This window comes from Schistocerca serialis, chromosome 4 (genome assembly GCF_023864345.2).
Source record: "Schistocerca serialis cubense isolate TAMUIC-IGC-003099 chromosome 4, iqSchSeri2.2, whole genome shotgun sequence".
In the NCBI taxonomy this organism is placed as follows: Eukaryota; Metazoa; Arthropoda; class Insecta; order Orthoptera; family Acrididae; genus Schistocerca; species Schistocerca serialis.
Window position 1 is genome coordinate 648,574,884 of NC_064641.1, and position 20,003 is coordinate 648,594,886.

Here is a 20,003-nt window from a genome sequence, read left to right on the forward strand (position 1 = left end):
CATTTGAAATGGAAGAGTAGCACTGGGTGTAAGGACCATGTAACAAAATCAGCAATGTCCTTAGTTGACCTAACATCCCAGCAGTTACTCTGAGTGACTTAAAAAATTCGAACACTGGGTTTGACAGCTACTTTTGAATATGAGTATAGTTTCTTATTCTCGTGCAACTTCATCCAATCTTAGTGATCTTACACACGTGTCCTGAATCCATTTAAGGCCAACTGCAAAATGGGAACTCTCTTCATAGTGACAAATGTCTGGTTTCCGTCAAGTGAGATGCATGTAATGGTTAGTAGAGTTCTGAGATTTTTCTCTGTTTAACTCCAGGACACCATAATTCATCGATGAGAATGAAACTGTCATTTACTAAACCAGTGTTCTTATATCTCTTTATTTACAGTGTCTTCCTTAGTCTTTTTTCTGCAGATAATGTTATTGTATGGAAACAATCACTGTTGAACATCTCTCCTTGCAGAGGGACTGCGATTATTGGGGAAATTGTATTTTATTTTGATGAAATGTTTTTATTTACATGCACAAGTATTTGTACTGAACCTTTGCATGTCAGCTTTTATTAAGGGATCCATATCGGAGATTAGTTTCTTTGCTTCTGTATTGACATCCGTAAATTTGTCTCTGAGAACCACAAATAAATATTGCATCATGGCAACATTGTGCAAACCAGTCTGTGATAACACAACACAGAAACATATAGAATGACAGCAAAAGAATTTTTGAGGTCATTGTAATAGTCTGTTTGTTTCTGACTGCATGTTTTGTGAATATGGCTCACAATGATTTTGACAGATTAGAGGCTGACCCCACTGAATGTGAGGTGGGACAGACTTGAATGTTATCTGTAATGACATTTCATGGCTGTATGGAGTATTTCAGGTGACAGGAAACAATCTATAACAGTATGATTAAGGTTTAATATGTGCTACAATCTAGCACCAGGAATGATGTCTCGTCTTCAGTGCCTGAAGGCATCTGGCAACCACCTTGGTTAGAGAACTCATGGTAGCCTAGGGTTCAGAGATCTTGCATCAAACTGGATATTGTTTGCTATAAGAGGTTGTTCTGTATGTTCAGTGACTGAGTAGATCAAGGGTAGTCAACCTTTTTTACCTACTACCCACTTTTGTGCCTTTGTTAGTAGTAAAATTTTCTAACAGCTCTACAGTTCTACAGTAAGAGTGATTTATAAAGTAGGGAAGTAACTTCACTTCATAAAATTTACAGAGCAGAGTTGCAAACAAGTTAAAGTATATAATTACAATTACTTAGCAAATACTTTGTCAAAATTTTATGAAAACCTAATGAAAGTATTTTTAAAATCCATACTGCCTGCCGCCCACCGCAAAAGCTGGAGCGCCCACTAGTGGGCATTAGGGACCAGATTGATTACCCCAGGACTAGATGCATTCCCCTTATACAAATACACCACATGGCTTTGTTTGTGTAGCAACCAGAGACAGTGAGTTGCTGTCCTCTTCACGAATGTGTGAGTTTAACTTTAAAAGTGATTCTTTTTATTTGTTCAATTGACTTATGCCTAGGACACTTTACAGTCTTGCTAATATTTTGAAAACAGGTCCATATGATAAATCAAATTTTCTCGTCTGTAGTGAAGTGTTAAAACATATACAAATCTTCCACTTAATTATTAGAATAATCAGATTTGCTAAGGATGTGAGGTGAGAAGTGGCAGTACTGCAAAACAACTCTTTCTGAAAATGCTTATTGACAGAGCATTTGGAAATCCACCATGTGTCAGAGGGCCAAAAAATACAAACTCAGCAGACAAATTAATCACTTAATGTGTTAACATTGTATTAGCATTAAGAACTATAGTCTATGTAACGAGGTTCTCCATTGTAATATATGTGCAGGGGGAAATCACTGGGGGAGAGGGGGCAAATAGTTTCTGCACTGTATCTGTAGTTCATGGAAACAAATGTAATACACGGAGAGGGGCTAAAACTATGGAAGTAAAATGAAAGCACAAGTCTCAAGAAATTCACAGTTTCTTACAAATGATGCCTCACAAGAAATATTTTAAAAGAATTCATTTTTTAGCCTGCCCCAGCAGGTGTAGCACTAAGTACGTAAAGCTACACAACTAGTATGGCACAGCGGTACATTTGTTTATGGGCCACTACATAGAGCTATGATTGAAATTTAGAACAATGCCAGGTGATGGAGTATTATCACTTTCATATAACTTACAAGATTTAAGCAGCGCATGCCGAGCAAGCTGTCAAAAGGCACGAATGTTATCTGTTCCGTATTTAATTGGCATTTGGAGTGACATCTTGGAGCAATGATGAGAGCTGTGAGCTACTGGAAGCCTGGCCTGTGAAATTACAGGGCCAGTTTGGCGTGAGTCATGGCCACTTGCTGACAGCCCAACTCCAGCATCTGTCCAATACAAGCTTCACACCCCTTAAACATTAACTTTGGACCAGAAAATCTGTTCTTATCAGTATAAAACCCGATGTACCTTGCATCTCAGATTGTTTGGTAATTCAGTAGTAGCTCGAGTTTGAATCCCTGTAACAGCAATTCATGTTGGCCTGGCAATGCAAGCGGGCTGCTTTTTGCCCATCTCGTGTGCCCACAAATCTTTGTCATGAAGAACAGAAAAAGACATGGCTGGGGAACTTCATCCTAGTTCTGCCTGTTTGCACCAAAAATTTGGAAATTATATACACAAACTTTCCTCATGAATCTACATATCCATTACTGAAACTGTTATCAAAATTCCTGCAACTCTTCCCAATATTAGTCTTCATATATGAGGGGGTGTGCCACCTGTGTTGTTGACCTGGCTTGTTCTGTCATCTGCAGTGATTATTTTGGTAGCATTATTTTGTCCTTGATTTGTTTTTATGGTGGCAGGTTTAACTGAAATGTTGTATTCTACTCGGTAAAAATGCTGCTGAAACTGCTTTAATTTTGATAACAGCTTACCAAGGTGATGCTATGGGAAAAACTCAAAGTGTGTGAGTGGTTTGCTCGACTTAAAAATGGCAACATGTCGATTGATGACTAACCTCCTTCTGGATGTCCATCAACTGCCCAAACTGATGAAAATATTGAAAAAATTTAAGAGCTTGGTGGCTAGCAGACAATATATGTAGATGATCGACACCATCAGAGATTGTGCAATAGTGTTTGTCAAAAACATATAGCTTTTAAAAAATAATTCTGTCTTTTTTTGGATACCCCTTATATAGGCAGAAAAAGGCAGCTGGGGATTCAATTTATAAGACATGTAGAAAGAGAATGTGTGTACATCGTGTTAAATATGAAAAAAAGTCCAGCAAACATGGGCTCTAAAATGCATACCTTCAGAGCTGTGAGCACTTGTTGATTTTTGCTGCTGTGAAACACGTCTCTTGTTAAGTGCTTGTGGCTCATAAGGTACGCATTTTAGAGTCCATGTTTACAGGACTTTTTTTCTTGTTTTGGTCCAATACTGACTCCTCCCAAAACATATAAAGCAAAGAATTTTCAGCAGAAGACATCTGTCACAGTATCATAAAATGAAGTCTTAAGATAGTTGTTTTGGGCCCCATGTTTACTTAACTTTTTTCCTTGTTTTGGTGGGTGCTACAATATCTCAAAATACTCAACTTTTTTTAAAAAATCCTGTATATGTATAGGTTCTGGTAATAAGTTCATGCGGCTCAATGTCCAGGTGCAACCTTTGAATTGGATGTCACTTTGGTCACTTGCTGCAAGCTAATTTTATCCTCTTGGGCATGATCAAGCTTACACATTTTATATGCCACCCACCAGTGTGTGAAAAAACGATTTTCAATACCCTCTTAAGAGTTCCACACAACTGTAGCAGCAGTCTTGTTTATGTAAATGTAGACAACTCTGTCTTTATTATTTGGTAAGTTGTTTTCTATGTTTCTGACTGTTGTTATGACTTAACTGGTTTCATCTCTTCTTACAATACATTGGTAATGATTTAAGAGGGAGAAGTCACTGAAGTTAACTCTGCACTCCCAAACAAAATGACTTGATACAGTAATCAAAGAATAGAGAACTTTCTAATAAATACTTGTTGAATTACTTATCACACATCATAGTAACGGCTAATGTTTTGAACTAATAGCTAATTGCGTCATGGTGCTTTCTCTTGATTGTGTCATTAATCAGCTAATTAAATAATTAGATGGTGATAAGGAAGTAATTAAAAAGTTTGTTAGTTTTTTTCTTAAGCTCTTTAATATCGTGGTTTAATTACCTCAGAGATGCTGGTTGGCTAACATTACATGCTCCCACAATGCTTTCTTTTTCTTTAATATTTTTTAAGAACAAATAACAAGATTCCTTCTGTACACTCTGACCCCACATTGAACTGTTGTGCAATGACAGTCAGTACCTTGCATCAGTGAATGATGATAGTGACAATGATGACAACAATGATGATGATGATGATGATGATGATGAGGATGATGAGGAGGAGGAGGAGGAGGAGGAGAGAGTGATTTTCCACTGTCAGTGATTTCATCAGAGACTGAACACAAGCTTGGGATGGGGAAAGAATAGGTGAGAAATTACTTTTGTACTTTCCTGGTAGTTGCCTTAACATATTAAGGAAAGCCATGGAAAACATTAATTAGGTCTTTTTTAGAGTTTTGCTAGAGAGAGAGAGAGAGAGAGAGAGAGAGAGAGAGAGAGAGAGAGAGAGAGAGAGAGAGAGATTCCCATCCTAAGTCATCAAGCTGATATCAGAATGCAGTAAACATTATACTTTAGTCTGCTGCTGTATAAATATTTATTAAAAGTTTGAAATATTTTGACACTGACAGCGAGAATTACCATTACATATGAAGAATGAAGTGAAATTGAATAGGAAGTACTTAGGAATACCGTCACAAAATGGAGTGTGAGCACCTAATTGCAGCCATCACATCACAAAAATTTTAACATTTAACTTAGTTAGATAAAGAGGGTTTGAGGTAATGGATAAAATGATACCTCTAAATTACTCATAAAGTGACTGGTGTTTGATTACAACCATACTGTGAATGTGTTGTTAGCTTGCTTTCAATAAACATTGAGTCCACAACAAAAATGATGAGTTATACTAATTGACAGAAAAAAAAATGTTCAGTGACAAGTCTATGAGAAGGAGAGAGATCTGAGGGGAAAGGTTGAAAATTCACAGCTGGGGAAAGCTAGAACAAAATCAAGTAAAAATATAGGTGGTTTTGATGTTAGAAGATAGATTTTACATAGCAAATTGAACTCAACAGCCAAAAATGAGCAGTTCTTTCAAAAATTTAAAACCTTGCTATAAAGTTTGTTAGAAAATTACTTGTAATTATGTCCAATTATGTCATAATTGATGAAGTTCTGAGAAATATAAATTGGATAGAGCACTAATGGAGTGATGAACTGTCAGTGTATCTAATGTAAAAACTAGTGGTATAAGAATAATTTTACCAACAGATATGCCTACCACTGGGGTCTGATCTAGATAAAGGAGTCATCAGTACAACAAAACAATTTCTGTACACAGTGGCTTATTCTTTCCTATGCAACTTCTTTATTACTTCTCAGATATGTATATACACATATACAAAACATTACACTTTTTGTGACACATACACAGCATTCCTCCCTGAATTTACAAATATTGACAGTGATACACATCAGAGGAATATTAAATACTTCATTTTCAAACATTATAATCAAATTGCAAGAACCCAGAAATATTGCAGGAACCATCATGCAAATAGTTAAGTAATGTGAACATTGATACAAATTAAATCATGTTATAACATTTATACAGATTTTGTTGTAGATTTCAACCATGATGTGCAAGTCTCATACAATACATACCAATGTAAAAAAGTAAAACAAACATAAAAGAGTGAACAGATCAAATATTAACATTTTAATTTGGGAGTAGTAACAACGCAGCACCTGAAGGTGTACAAAATATTTTACATTACAAATACTTTTTCCAGCTTTATATAGGGGAAGACCTCTTTTGTCTTAGGACACACTATCTGACCATTGTTCTCCATTGCCATCTGTTCCAAAGCCTGCAACAAATCTCAGATATCAACAGTGAAATAATAACAACATTAACAATTGTAGTAGTAATAATGGTAATAATAATAATAATAATAATAATAATAATAATAATAATAATAATAAGTTATAAACTGAGAATTTTTGGACAACTCACCTGTTCACCATAAACATAGCCATTTGGCAACATCATTGGCTGATTGTGCTCATTCAATGGAAGGCCTGAAATAGCACAAACTAAGCGAGACTGAGAGCAGTGTGCAAAAGGTAATGGCATAGCTAGCTCATTCAGTGACTCTTGGCACACAGGGCAACTTGGGTTCCGACTTTCTCGATTCTGACTGTAACACTGAGTGATAGTCCGTTAAGGCTCATACAGCTACTTTCTTTCTTTTTTTCAATATTTATAAGTAGTCAGAACAACATACACACAAAAGTCTTAATAAGCACCAGGTTAAAGTTTGAATGCATCATCATTTTTGCAGACCAATGTTTTAACCAGTGTTGTTAAGTGACCTCCATCACATCTTGTGTAGAGCAATTTCATCCTGCTCCTTGTGGCTGTCTGTCAACATCATCATTGAACTCTGTTTTTCATTGAATGGTCGGATAGAACTGAAATCCTTTACTGATAGTAGTTTGTGTTTTATTTCCTATTGGCTTTTATCCGCAAATGCAGGGGTAGTGTTCAGTGACATTCTTGACAAACTGACTGAACAGGGTGTGCTTACTCTGTATGAGATTTCAATAAGGCACTGGCCCAGCACTAAATAAACCATCCTGATGAAGTCACCTTGCAACAGTGGCTGAAATACTGGTCAGAAAAACATGATTATCTGGTCACATGGCTACAAAAGTTTTACTGAATGTAAAAACAGCCATGGAACCCAGATGTACACACAATAAGGATCAAGTCACAAACTACCTACTACTACAAACTACTGCAATGAAAAAAGGATATGGTGTCTTTAGGGCTGACAGTCCAGCTTGCAAGGCAACTGTGAAAACAGACTGGGAAGCTAACTGGAACAGCCTATAATTTTCTTGCCGGAACTGTTCCACCAACCGTTCCCATCGGCTTTCATCCAGCAGCTCCTTATATGGTGAAAGAGCTGCAAGAGAAAGAAATCAGAATATTTATATTAGTTACACAGAATTAATTTCCATCTACTTACACCTACAGTTACATCTTGCTGTAAGGTGTACCAAATTTAGGAGATACAACAAAATGTTAGTATTATTAGTAAAAATGGTCTAGATAGAGCTGTAAAACTGGCACTTTACATTTCTACTTTCCTCATGATAATCAACTGTAATAATATTATTATCTTAGCCCCTAAAACAACAGAAGTGATTTCTAACCAAAGCAACATGGATACAATCACAAGTGTACACATAAATGTTGCAGTCAACAATAAAGACAAATACTGGCTACATTTCTTTATGAAGTACAAATAACTGGGAAAAAAGTTATGGTCATATGTATTAAAAGTGCTCTCTTGTGCTAAACAGTAGAAGGAAAAGACAGATTGCAACTAACCCATAAATGTGACATGCTGAGTTGCATACGGGCACAACAAAAAGACACATTCGTTCATAGAAGCAAGCACACTGCACACACACATGTCCAGCATCTCTGGCAGGGAGGCTGTGTGGCAAGGAGATGTCAGTCTGCAACTCTGTGTGTCATATTTACAGTGAGCAGCAATCTACCTTTTCCTTATATTGTTCATTTTCCAACTTGGAGTTTCCATTGTTTGACTTTCTTATGTTTAATTTCTTGCTACATTTTCAGTCTGTTATTAGCGTGTTTACTCTATGTGGCATCAAACATCTCTTCTCTTAAATACACACAAACTGTCCACACATTTTAATTCTTAATTTAACAGTGTACATATATGATATACTCGACTGTAATCAGATTTCAGTTTACATATACAGTCTTTCTAGAATTTCAGAATTTCAATTGACTGCTGACTGTGTGTATTATGAAGCAGAATTAAGACTCACTGCTGACTATTTACACTATTAAGCTGTAGAACAATTTCAATAAGAAAACTAAACTACCAACCATCATGGAAATAGCATATATTATTTAATAAAATATTCACATATGAAGACGGAATTATTGCAGAATTCTGGAGCTGAATGATGAAAATTTTTATGCAAACAATGAAAAGAAAATAGCAGAATTATGGAAAACCAAACAAATCTCTTTTGACTGGGGATGTGCACTCATACACTTCACAAGAAAGGTGGCGGGGGAGAAGGTGCAACATTCTTATGTAATTCTTTAGGTCTATATCTCTTGCTAGTCACCTACAAAGTTATATCAAAGATCAAAGCCCCCAAACAAACTCAAAAGATAAGGGAGATCTCCAGGTAGAGTACCAGGTACATTTTTACAACAGATGCTCCTGCATAGAACAGTTCTGGAATCTTAAGACAATTCTTCAGGTGGGAAATAGCAGAAATACAGTGGTCCTCTTTATGAATTTCAAGAAGGGGTATGACTCCACAGACTGACAGGTTTTCTTCAACAAACTTGAAAAATTTTGGATCAAGAGAGAAATTTCCATGTCATCTAAGATCAAAACTGAAGTGCAGCAGCATGGCAGGTTCTTATTCCTGATCTTTATCATTGTTCTTGAGAAAATTATCAGGACACACGAGAAAGCAACGTGAGGAGCCTGGCATTTGAAAATGATGTCACAATCCTCATGAGCTACTGAGAATATGTTTAGGACAATAGAGAAAAAGCTACATAAAAAACGAATTTACAAATTTCATGTGAAAAATACAGTAAATTGCAAGTTGCTACAGGACAATCTGTTCACAGCAATAACCAATAAGAAATTTGCATAAGTCCCTTATTTCAAATAACTCAACCATCAGGAATTAACTCAATGGGTTAATCAAGAAAGAATCTGGAACTCCAAAAGCATAGATGCTCACATGGAATTTACAACAAAATTCATCAGCATAAAATATAAGACAATACAACATAACCATATATTATCAGATCAGAAGTATCTGGACACCTATTAGTAGCCAATATTACCATCCAAAAACCATTGCTTCACAGATGCTGCTTTGTAATAAGGTGCACTGTCTTGTTAATGAGTATAGTCTCTGAACTGTTCCTCTACTGTACAATGCTGTAAAATGTGTTCAAATCCTTCCTCATTTAGTGTTTTCTTAAGCACAATAAGGGGACCACACCTTAACCAAATAAACACCCTCATACCGCACACCACCTCTTCTGTATTTTACTGTTGGCACTACAAATTGTGGCAGGTAACGTTCTTTGAGCATTTTCCAAACCCGAACCCACCCCTCAGATTGCCAAGGGTATAGTACTTATTCACCACTACAGAACACCAATCTTCAGTCTTTCACTGTCCAGCAGTGTTCCCTTTTAACCAGCTCAAGAAATGGTTAGCTTCGAAAACAGAAAAGTGTGACTTGTAAGGAGCTGCTCAACCACTCTATCTCAATTCCTTTTAAACTCCCTATACACAGTCATTGTGCTAGTAGGACAGCTGGTAGCACTACTGAACTCATGAGCGATTCCTTCTGCTGATTTCATGCAATTTTTTACAACCACCCTCCGCAATTCTCATCTGTCCCTTTTCATGAGTATAAGTGTACCTGGTCTGAGTTTAGCTGTGGTTGTTCCTTTGCTGTTCCACTTAATCCCATCACTGAGAGTCAACTTGGGCAGCTTTGGATTGGTTGCAATGTTCTGATAGATTTGTTACTTAGGTGACATCCAGCGACAAATCCACATTACATTACATTAATCCTTGTTCCACAGATCATGGAAATGGCATTTCGTAATGATGTGTAACATGTCACTTTAACATATGTTTTCTTTGTACAAAATAATTAATTTTTTTTTTTACAGTTACTAATTCATATCTAAGAATTCATCTATTGAGTAGAAAAAGTTGTCATTCAGAAATTCTTTTAACTTGCTTTTAAATGTTGGTTGGCTATCTGTCAGACTTTTAATACTGTTTGGCAAATGACCAAAGACTTTTGGGGCAGCATAATTCACCACTTTCTGTGCCAAAGTGAGATTTAATCCAGAATAGTGAAGAGCATCCTTTCTTCTAGAGTTGTAGCTATGCACTTCACTGTTATTTTTGAACTGGAACAGGTTACTAATGATGAATTTCATAAGTGAATATATGTATTGTGAAGGTACTGTGAATATCCCGAGTACCTTAAACAAATGTCTGCAAGGTGATCTTGGGAGGGCTCCAGTTATTATTCTGATTACATGTTTTGTGCAATGAATTCTCTCTCTCTCTCTCTCTCAATGACAAATTGCCCCAAAATATGATGCCATATGAAAGCAGATAATGAAAACAGGCATAGTAGGCTAAGTTACTTGTATGTTTATCACCAAAATTTGCAATAACCCTAATAGCAAAAGTAGCTGAACCTAACCGTTTCAGCAGATCATCGATGTCTTTCTTCCAGTTCAATTTCTCATCAATGCACACACCCAGAAATTTTGAGTATTCTGCCTGAGCAACAGACTTCTGTTCATAGTCTATATTTATCAATGGTGTTATGCCATTTACTGTACAGAATTGTATAAACTGTGTTTTCTCAAAATTTAGTGAGAGTCCATTACAGAGAACCACTTAATAGTTTTCTGAAAGACATCATTTACAATTTCCTCATTCTTGCTTGTTGGGTGTGATTACTATACTTGTATCATTAGCAAAAATAACTAGCTTTGCATCTTCATGAATATAGAGTGGCAAGTCATTAATATATATTAAGAACAATGTGGGACCCAAGACTAAACCCTGATGGACACCATTCTTGATACCTCCCCAGTTAGAGAACTCTGCTGATTGTTGCAGATTATCTGTACAGCTAATTTCAACCTCCTGCATTCAAAGTCACAGCTTTCCTGACAGCCCATTTCTGCTCTTACTGCTTCTCTACTGAGAACACAGTACTCTCTTCCTCCTTTTATACTGGCAGGTCCACCTCTCAGGACATCTAGTGGTCAATACCGAATTACATAGAGTTGTCTGAATACTTTTGATCAGACAGTGTACTTCTGGAAACAGTATATGCAGCAGAAATAACAGCAGTAGAAACAACACAAATTGGTGGAATAAAATTATAAATAATGAAAAAATGGTGATGCAAAAATATCTAAATAATTTTACACCAATAAAAAGAAGGAATTTGTATGAAGAGAGCAACATCTGAAATTTATACATATACATGCAGATTCACAGATATGTTCAGGTAAAGAACAAGAAAAGTTCTTGAAGTAAGCTATTCAGATGGGAAAAATGAAGTGGATAAAGGACTCGACATTACATGAAATGGAAGACTGAGAAAATTTCACAAATACCATCAAAAAACATCAATAGAAACCACAAGACAAAAGCAAAAGTGGGCAGAATAACAAAGAAACAACAAAGTACACACATGAGGAGACTCTGGAACATGAAAAGATAATGAAATTTATATTCAAATGCTCTTTTAGATGGTATAATCATAAAAAGTATCATATAATAATGAATAGCGAAAGGCGTTAAAATTTGAGATAACTTACTTGTATTTGTTGGAAATGCCAAAAGGGCCATACAATGCTGCACATCTTGGAGTTGCTCCTCTTCAAAACTCGAGAAATGTTTACGGGCATGCCTAAGAAATTGATGAATTTTTCTTAACAACTGAACTGATGCATATTTGCTACTTTGCAAAGACATATAAGATGATGTTTTGCTTAAGACATGGAATCTATCCAAAATTACTTTCACACTTATTTCCAAAATCTAGAATGTGCACACATGTTGAAGAAATATTGGATAAGCAATTGGTAAGTTGAGGAACAACAATTATTACATACATTATCTGAAGGTGCCGTGTTGTGGCATTATCTTGTAATAATACAAGTGTTTTTTGAAAATTTAACAGTTAAGAAAATCACAGCAAAGTACTTAATACACAGCAAATGACTAATAATATGAAAACTAATGGTACAAATATAAAACAGAACACAATGACAAAGTACAAATGGAATAATGTGATGCAATATGCTGTAATGTGTCCACCCCAAAAACAAAGGTATGGGAATTATTTCAAAGATGGTGTATGCAAGGTGACTTCATTTTCCATCCTCACAACACTGCTGTTATCTGGCTACATCCCATACAAACTCAGTAAGGCGCATAGGTAGCACATGAATGGAGATTAAAGAGTTAATTCCCCTTGGGGAACGAGTTCACTATTGGGAAGGAGGGTGGAGGGGGGGGGGAGGCGGAGGAGGAGGAGGAGGAAAACTGACAAACTTTTCAAAGGAATCACTCCCGTATTTGCTTGAAGTAATTTAGGAAACCCTAAATCCTAACTTCCCTGGCTACAGCTACAGTCTGCATGTTTTCATACATCTTGTAGTACTGCAATACCACATTAATATGGATGCAGTCCACACTGAAAGTTAATCACAAGGTGACAAACTGTTAAAACCTGGTCATACATTTGACATGTAGATCTAAACCAGGCTGTTCCTAGTCAGCCCCATGGGACATGGACACCCATGGGCTTAGATGGGCTTGCCCAGCGACCAGGCATTAGGGGTTAGGCCACCCGCAAAGGTCCATTTCACCACACATGCCTGTTGCTTAGTTACACCTTGTGCTTTGTAGTGGACATAGTGATCACAATGAGTTCTATAAGGAGCCTGTTGCCATTTTCACAAAGTTGGGAAGAGAGGTTTTTGTTTGTTGAGAAATATGGGTTGCCTCAGTATCACCTGTGTCCTGAAATTCTGAATACGATGAAGGAGTATAATATACAGCATATCACTACATGTCTCTTCATGTGAAGCAGTACAATGAGCTGGATAGTAATGCAGGAAAATGCTTTGTTACACTGAAGGAAGTAGTTCAGAATAGGTCAATATGATGCAAAATAAATAAATATAACAAATGAATACATACTTCTACGAGCTCTGTATACATATTGATTTCATTTTTTTACAGATGTGTTATACAGCTATTGTAGGTTTCTGACGATGACGAAGTTTCAACTGGTGCGGCATTTCGAGTAAACTACTAAGTTGCACACATCCTTGCGGCAACTGAAATGGAAGACCATTCTAAATAGGTCTTTGGTGAGATCATGTCTGCTTGGCATCATCGAGTGCTTAGTGCCAGCAAAGCTTATAAAAGTTGAAGGAGTTTGCACCTCCAAGCAAACGGTATCTCATCAGATCCATGATTGGGCATGGATTTGGAAAATCAACTGAAGCAAAAGTGCCAGACTTTAATAGCTTTTTTGCTAGCCCTTGAAAAAACCACAGATGTCACAGATTTTGCTCAGCTCATAATATCTGGAACTACAGGATTCTGAGGAGCTGCTAGATGTGATACTGATGGAGTACACAACCACAGGTCACAGCATATTTGATGATGTCTGTGAGTTTGTAGGAAACATGCTTGCCATGGGACAGGCTCTCTTCTGAGGCAATAGACAGTGCACCACAAATGGTTGAGAGCCAGCAATGTTTTGTGACTCGTCTGAAGGAAAATATCAAGACAGAATTTTGAAAAGAAATATCAAGTATACACTGTTTCCATCCACCAGGAAGCTATTTGTCCCGAAAGTGTGAAATGTGCCAATGTCATTAAGGTTGTGGTGACGTGCACAAATTTTGGAGGGCACCACAGTGTCAATCAAAGGCTTTTTGCATGACCTGGCAGCAGCCTAAGGCAATATTCCTTATGACTGCACAGCACGGTGGCTTAGCAGATGCAGTATTATCAATGCATTTTTCACAATTCAGGAAGGAATTGCATTGTTCATGGAAATGAAAGGAGAGGGGCAGCCGTCAGTCTATGACAAGACATGGGAGGCAAGCTTGGCCTTCCTAACTGACATTACAAGACATCTAAACAGCTTAAATAAGTCACTTCACTTCAAGGAAAGGATCTATTAATTATTGATATGTGTGATAAAATTAACGCATTCATGGGCAAACTTCATCTATTTGAAAGGCGACTTGATAGTGGAATCTTAACTTTTTCAAGTGTTTTTCATCCCTTCAATTGCCTGAAGAGAGAAGTTTTGATGATTATCAACAATTTATTGTACAACTTCATCAAAGCTGATTTGTTAAACAGCACACTGCTCAAAGACAGATGTTACAACACCACAAATTTGGTAAGAAGGTATTGGGATCTTCATGCAGAGGCCTTTTGCAAATTACACAGGAATGCAGCTGACGTTATATCTATATTTGGCTCCACATTTGGTTGCAAACAACTCTTTTCTATGCTGAAGAGAGTAAAAGCTGAAGAGAGTATAAGCTGCAGAAAGGTCCCAGCTGCACAACTCAAAACTTACGAGTATTCTGCATCTTGTGCCAGCTTGAGGATTAACACCCAATATTTCATTAACTGTGAATAAACGGAAATGTATTTCTCAAACTAAATAAAATGTTCATATGTTTGGATTACATTAAAGTTTTTGTTAATTATAACCAGTCACCCTGCACTGCCTTGTACATGGTCTCCTACCTAGGCAATGTTTTGTGCACAGTGCTCCATGTAAGCTGCTTGCCCAGCACTGTCCACCTGACATTGAGCACACGGGTGCAAGCTGTTAACTCACTCCTGCCCACCGGTGCCCATGGGCAACTGGCTGATCACAGCTGAGCTCTTGTGCTGGAACAGCCCGATCCAAACCATACATTTGACATGTAGATCCAAACCCACATCAACAAACCACTGTGAAATGCCTGGCAGAGTGTACTTTCTGTTATACCAACTAGGACTTTTTCCACGTTCCGTTCATCTACGGAGCACGGGAGGAATGATTGCTTAAATGCTTCTATGAGTGCTGTGATTAGTACAATCTTGTCATCATGATTCCTGTGGAAGCTGTAAGTATGGGCTGTAACATATTCCTAGATTCATCAGTTTACAGAGGTTCTTAAAATTTTATAAGTAAGATTTCAAGGGAAAGTTTGTGTCTACCTTCAAATGTTTCCCTGAGCAGGTTTTTCAGTATCTGTGTGGCACTCTCCCATTTGTCGACAAATTTGATCACTGGTACAAGTCCCACATACTTGGGCAGTATTCTAAGATGGGTCCCTAACAACTTTTACCTGCAATCTCCTTTGTAGACTGATTGTATTTCCTAATATTCTACCAATGAAACGAAGTCTGCCACCTGCTTTATCCACAACAGAGACTATGTGATTATTTCATTTTATGTCTGTACAACTGGTTAAACCCAGGAATTTGTTCAACTTGACTGATTCATGCATTACTGATATCGTAGTCACAGGAAATACATTTTTTCATCTTCTCTATCTCTTCTATCAACCCTATCTGGTACAGATCCAACACCGGTGAGCAGTACTCAAGCAGTGGGCAAACAAATGTACTGTAACCCACTTCCTTCGTTTTCAGACTGCATTTCCTTAGGATTCTTCCAATGAATCTCAGTCTGGCATTTTATATGGTCATTCTATTTTAAATCACTCCTAATGCCTATGGAATTAACTTCTTCCAGTTGCTGACGTGCTATATTGTAGCTAAATGATAAAGGATCTTCCTTTCTATGTATTTGCAGCACATTACACTTGTCAACATTGAGATTCAATTGCCATTCCCTGCACCATGCGTCAATTCGTTGCAGATCCTCCTGCATTTCAGTGCAATTTTCCATTGTTACAACCTCTCGATATACTACAGCATCATCCGCAAAAAGCCTCAGTGAACTTTCGATGTTATCCACAAGGTCATTTATATATATTGTGAACAGCAACAGTCCTAAGACACTCCCCTGCAGCACAACTGAAATCACCCCTTCTTCGGAAGACTTTTCTCCATTGAGAATGACATGCCGCGTTCTGTTATCTAGGAACTCTTCAATCCAATCACACAATTGGTCTGATAGTCCATATGCTCTTACTTTGCTCATCAAACGACTGTGGGGAACTGTATCAAACGCCTTGCGGAAGTCAAGAAACACGGCATCTACCTGGGAACCCGTGTCTATGGCCCTTTGAGTCTTGTGGACGAATAGTGTGAGCTGGGTTTCACACGATCGTCTTTTTCGAAACCCATGCAGATTCCTACAGAGTAGATTTCTAGTCTCCAGAAAAGTCATTTTACTCCAACATAATATGTGTTCCAAAATTCTACAACTGATCGACGTTAGAGATATAGGTCTATAGTTCTGCACATCTGTTCGACGTCCCTTCTTGAAAACGGGGATGACCTGTGCCCTTTTCCAATCCTTTGGAAGGCTACACTCTTCTAGATACCTATGGTACACCGCTGCAAGAAGGGGGCAAGTTCCTTCGCGTACTCTGTGTGAAATCGAACTGGTATCCAATCAGGTCAAGCGGCCTTTCCTCTTTTGAGCGATTTTAATTGTTTTTCTATCCCTCTGTCATCTATTTTGATATCTACCATTTTTTCATCTCTGTGACAGTCTAGAGAAGGAACTACAGTGCAGTCTTCCTCTGTGAAACAGCTTTGGAAAAAGACATTTAGTATTTTGGCCTTTAGTCTGTCATCCTCTCTTTCAGTACCATTTTGGTCACAGAGTGTCTGGACAATTTTTTTGATCCACCCACTGCTTTGACATAAGACCAAAATTTCTTGGGATTTTCTGCCAAGTCAGTACATAGAACTTTACTTTCGAATTCATTGAACGTCTCTCACATAGCTCCCCGCCCTCACACTACATTTCGCTTCGTGTAACTTTTGTTTGTCTGCAAGGCTTTGGCTATGTTTATGTTTGCTGTGAAGTTCCCTTTGCTTCCATAGCAGTTTTCTAAATCTGTTGTTGTACCACGGTGGCTCTTTTCCATCTCTTATGATCTTTCTTGGCACATACTCATCTAATGCATATTGTACGATGGTTTTGAACTTTGTACACTGATCCTCAACACTAACTTGTACTTGAGATAAAACTTTGGTGTTGGGCTGCCAAGTACTCTGAAATCTGCTTTTTGTCACTTTTGTTAAAAAGAAAAATCTTCCTAACTATTTTAATATTTTGATTTTCGGCTGAAATCATCGATGCTGCAACTGCTTTATGATCGCTGATTTCCTGTTCTGCATTGAATGTTTCAAATAGTTCGGGTCTGTTTGTCACCAGAAGGTCTAATATGTTATCACCACGAGTCGGTTCTCTGTTTAACTGCTCAAGTTAGTTTTCAGATAATGCACTTAAAAAAATTTAACTGGTTTCTTTGGCCCTGCCACCTGTTATAAACGTTGAGTCTCCCAGTCTATATCTGGTAAACTAAAATCTCCACCCAGAACTATAACATGATTGGGAAATCTACTCAAAATATTTTCCAAAATTTCCTTCAGATGTCCTGCCACAACAGTTGCTGAGCCAGGGGGCCTATAGAGACATCCAATTACTATGTTTGAGCCTGCCTTAACCATGACCTTCACCCAAATTATTTCACATTTCGGATCTCCGTCAATTTCCTTCGATACTATTGCACTTTTTAACGCCTCCCCCTTCACTGTCCAGCCTGTCTGTGGTATACAGTCCAATGTGAGTTTAGAATTTCATTACTGTTTACATCTGGTTTCAGCCAACTTTCCGTCCCTAGTACTATGTGGGCATTGTGATCATTCATTAATGAGAGCAATTCTGGGACCTTTCTATAGACACTCCTGCAGTTTACTATTACCACATTAATATTGTCATTCCCTATTGCATTTTGCCTACTGCTACCTTGACGTGTCTCAGGAGGCGTCCTGTCGGACCTAGGGAGGGAATTCTTTAACCTAAAAAACCCACATGTGCAATCCACACGTACTCCGCTACCCTTGTAGCCGCTTCCCGCTTCCATAGATTTCGTGTTTGTTTTGAATACAGTCCAGGGACAGTTAGTGCTTATTTTCATTGTTTCCAACAAGAAGTGTCTAGTAACCACAGTTTAGTCAGCCAGTCGCCTTTAGTGAATTAGCAGTCTAGTTGAAAGTTGATTACTTAACTCTCTACAGGAAATTGTTGATTTCTTAAGATGGATAGGATGTGTGACTGCTGTGTACGGATGCAGGAGGAGCTGGCAGCTGTTCACGAACAGCTGAATGTGCCGATGGCCTGCCCTATTCAGGGGACCCTACATTTCTCCACCCGATAGTGGAGGTCGAGAAATTTGCACCCCACATCTCCGCAGAATTGTCTGAGCCTCTTGTTTAAGCCTTCCACTTGGCTCCAAACCAGAGGACCACGATCGGTTCTGGGAATGATACCACAAATAGTTAGCTCAGATCCCACCTCACGAGCGAGGCTTTCCACCTTCACCAACCCCGCCAACCACCTGTATGAACTGAGGATGACCTCTGAATCCAGAAGGCAGGAGTCATTGGTGCCGACATGAGCAACAATTTGCAGTCGAGTGCACCCAGTGCTCTCTAGTGCCACCGGCAGGGCCTCCTCCACATCTCGGATGAGACTCCCCCCGGCAAGCAGAAAGAGTGAACATTGGCCTTCTTCCCCGACCTTTCCGCTATTTCCCTAAGGGGCTCCATCACCTGCCTAACACTGGAGCTCCCAATCACTAATAAACCCCTCCCCCCGTGTGCCTGCTTGGACCCTGCTGAAGGAGCGGCCACATGTCCATTCACAGGCAGAGCGGGCGATGCCACACGGCCAGCCTCCACATTGACCCTCTGCCTCATGAGACACGAACGCCGTTGAAGCCGCCACTCCCCTAGGGGAGAGGGTGGCCCGACCGCAACCGGTACCCGCAAAGATGTCTCTACAGCAGGGACTGTGAGTGAAGCATGCAACACCTGGGGTGTATCATGTGACACACCGGACTCTCCACTGCCGCTACACTCCGAGGCAGCAGCCTGAAGACGCCTGACCGTGGCCATCAGCACGTTCAGCTGTTCATGAACAGCGGCCAGCTCCTCCTGCGTCCGTACACAGAAGTCGCGTATCCTATCCATCCTAAGAAATCGGCAATTTACTGTAGAAAGTTAAGTTATCAACTCTTAACTAGACTGCTAATTCACTAAAGGTAACTGGCTGACTAAATGTGGTTATTAGACACTTCTAGTTGGAAACAATGAAAATAAGCACTAACTGTCTCTGGGCTGTATTCAAAACAAACACGAAATCTATGGAACACTATTACTACTACTCGAAAATTAAAGCTTCCTAAAAGCAAAAACATATGGAAAAAGAAGTGACAAATAAGAAAAACACAGTTAATACTTAAATTTACATAGCTTGCTGCACAGGAGATGTGAAGCAGATGGCAGTTATGACGACACTAGACTGATGAAATGGCTGAAAGAATTTGACCAAGCCATCAAATACAGTAAGTGAGATGACTTTATGTGTGGCAAAATTCTGTTTTTGTTATTTACATAGCACAACCCAGAGTTGGTTAAAAACAGCAAAGAGAAGCTCAATAGCTGGGACAAAGTCCGGACCAAACTGCAGAAAACATTTGGTAACAACAATAGCAACTGAAGAACTTGGCCCAATGTCACAGCAAAATGATACAGAATGTTTTGGCCATTTGCAACATTGTGAATCCCAATATGACAAAAACTGACGAAAGCTCACATTTTATCTAAGGAGTTGCAGAAGACATACACCAAGCTGTTCTGGTAAACACTTCACTGTCACAATGGACCATTTTTCTCTCTGCTGGCTGACTAGCCTGAAGAATCCACTGGGTCAAATGACAAGATGGGCACTGAGGCTTCAGGAGTATGTCACAATGGTATACAGAAGACAACAGAAGCACGAAAAACCTTACCTTCTTTTAAGGGACCCTTCAGTGGAAAACAAAATATAGACAAAATTTCAGTCATTGCTGCATTAAATGACATTGCCGCTATACAGAGGGAAGACCCAGCACTGCTGAAAACTATAGAAGGCTAAAGAAGAAGGAAACCTTCACA

The 20,003-nt window shown here is 38.5% G+C and overlaps 1 protein-coding gene across 1 annotated transcript in view; it reads right to left on the minus strand.

Moving 5' to 3' along the window:
- Nucleotides 1–5,572: 5,572 nt before the first annotated feature.
- LOC126475510 (E3 ubiquitin-protein transferase MAEA) overlaps nucleotides 5,573–20,003 on the minus strand; it is a 51,744-nt gene continuing 37,313 nt past the window's right edge. The window contains exons 5-8 of the mRNA XM_050103426.1: nucleotides 11,651–11,742; nucleotides 7,022–7,172; nucleotides 6,218–6,413; nucleotides 5,573–6,071 (exon numbers count right to left, since the gene is read on the minus strand). Of these exons, the coding sequence (XP_049959383.1) occupies nucleotides 5,970–6,071; nucleotides 6,218–6,413; nucleotides 7,022–7,172; nucleotides 11,651–11,742 (541 nt within the window). The 3' untranslated portion in view covers nucleotides 5,573–5,969. The remainder of the gene's footprint in view (nucleotides 6,072–6,217; nucleotides 6,414–7,021; nucleotides 7,173–11,650; nucleotides 11,743–20,003) is intronic.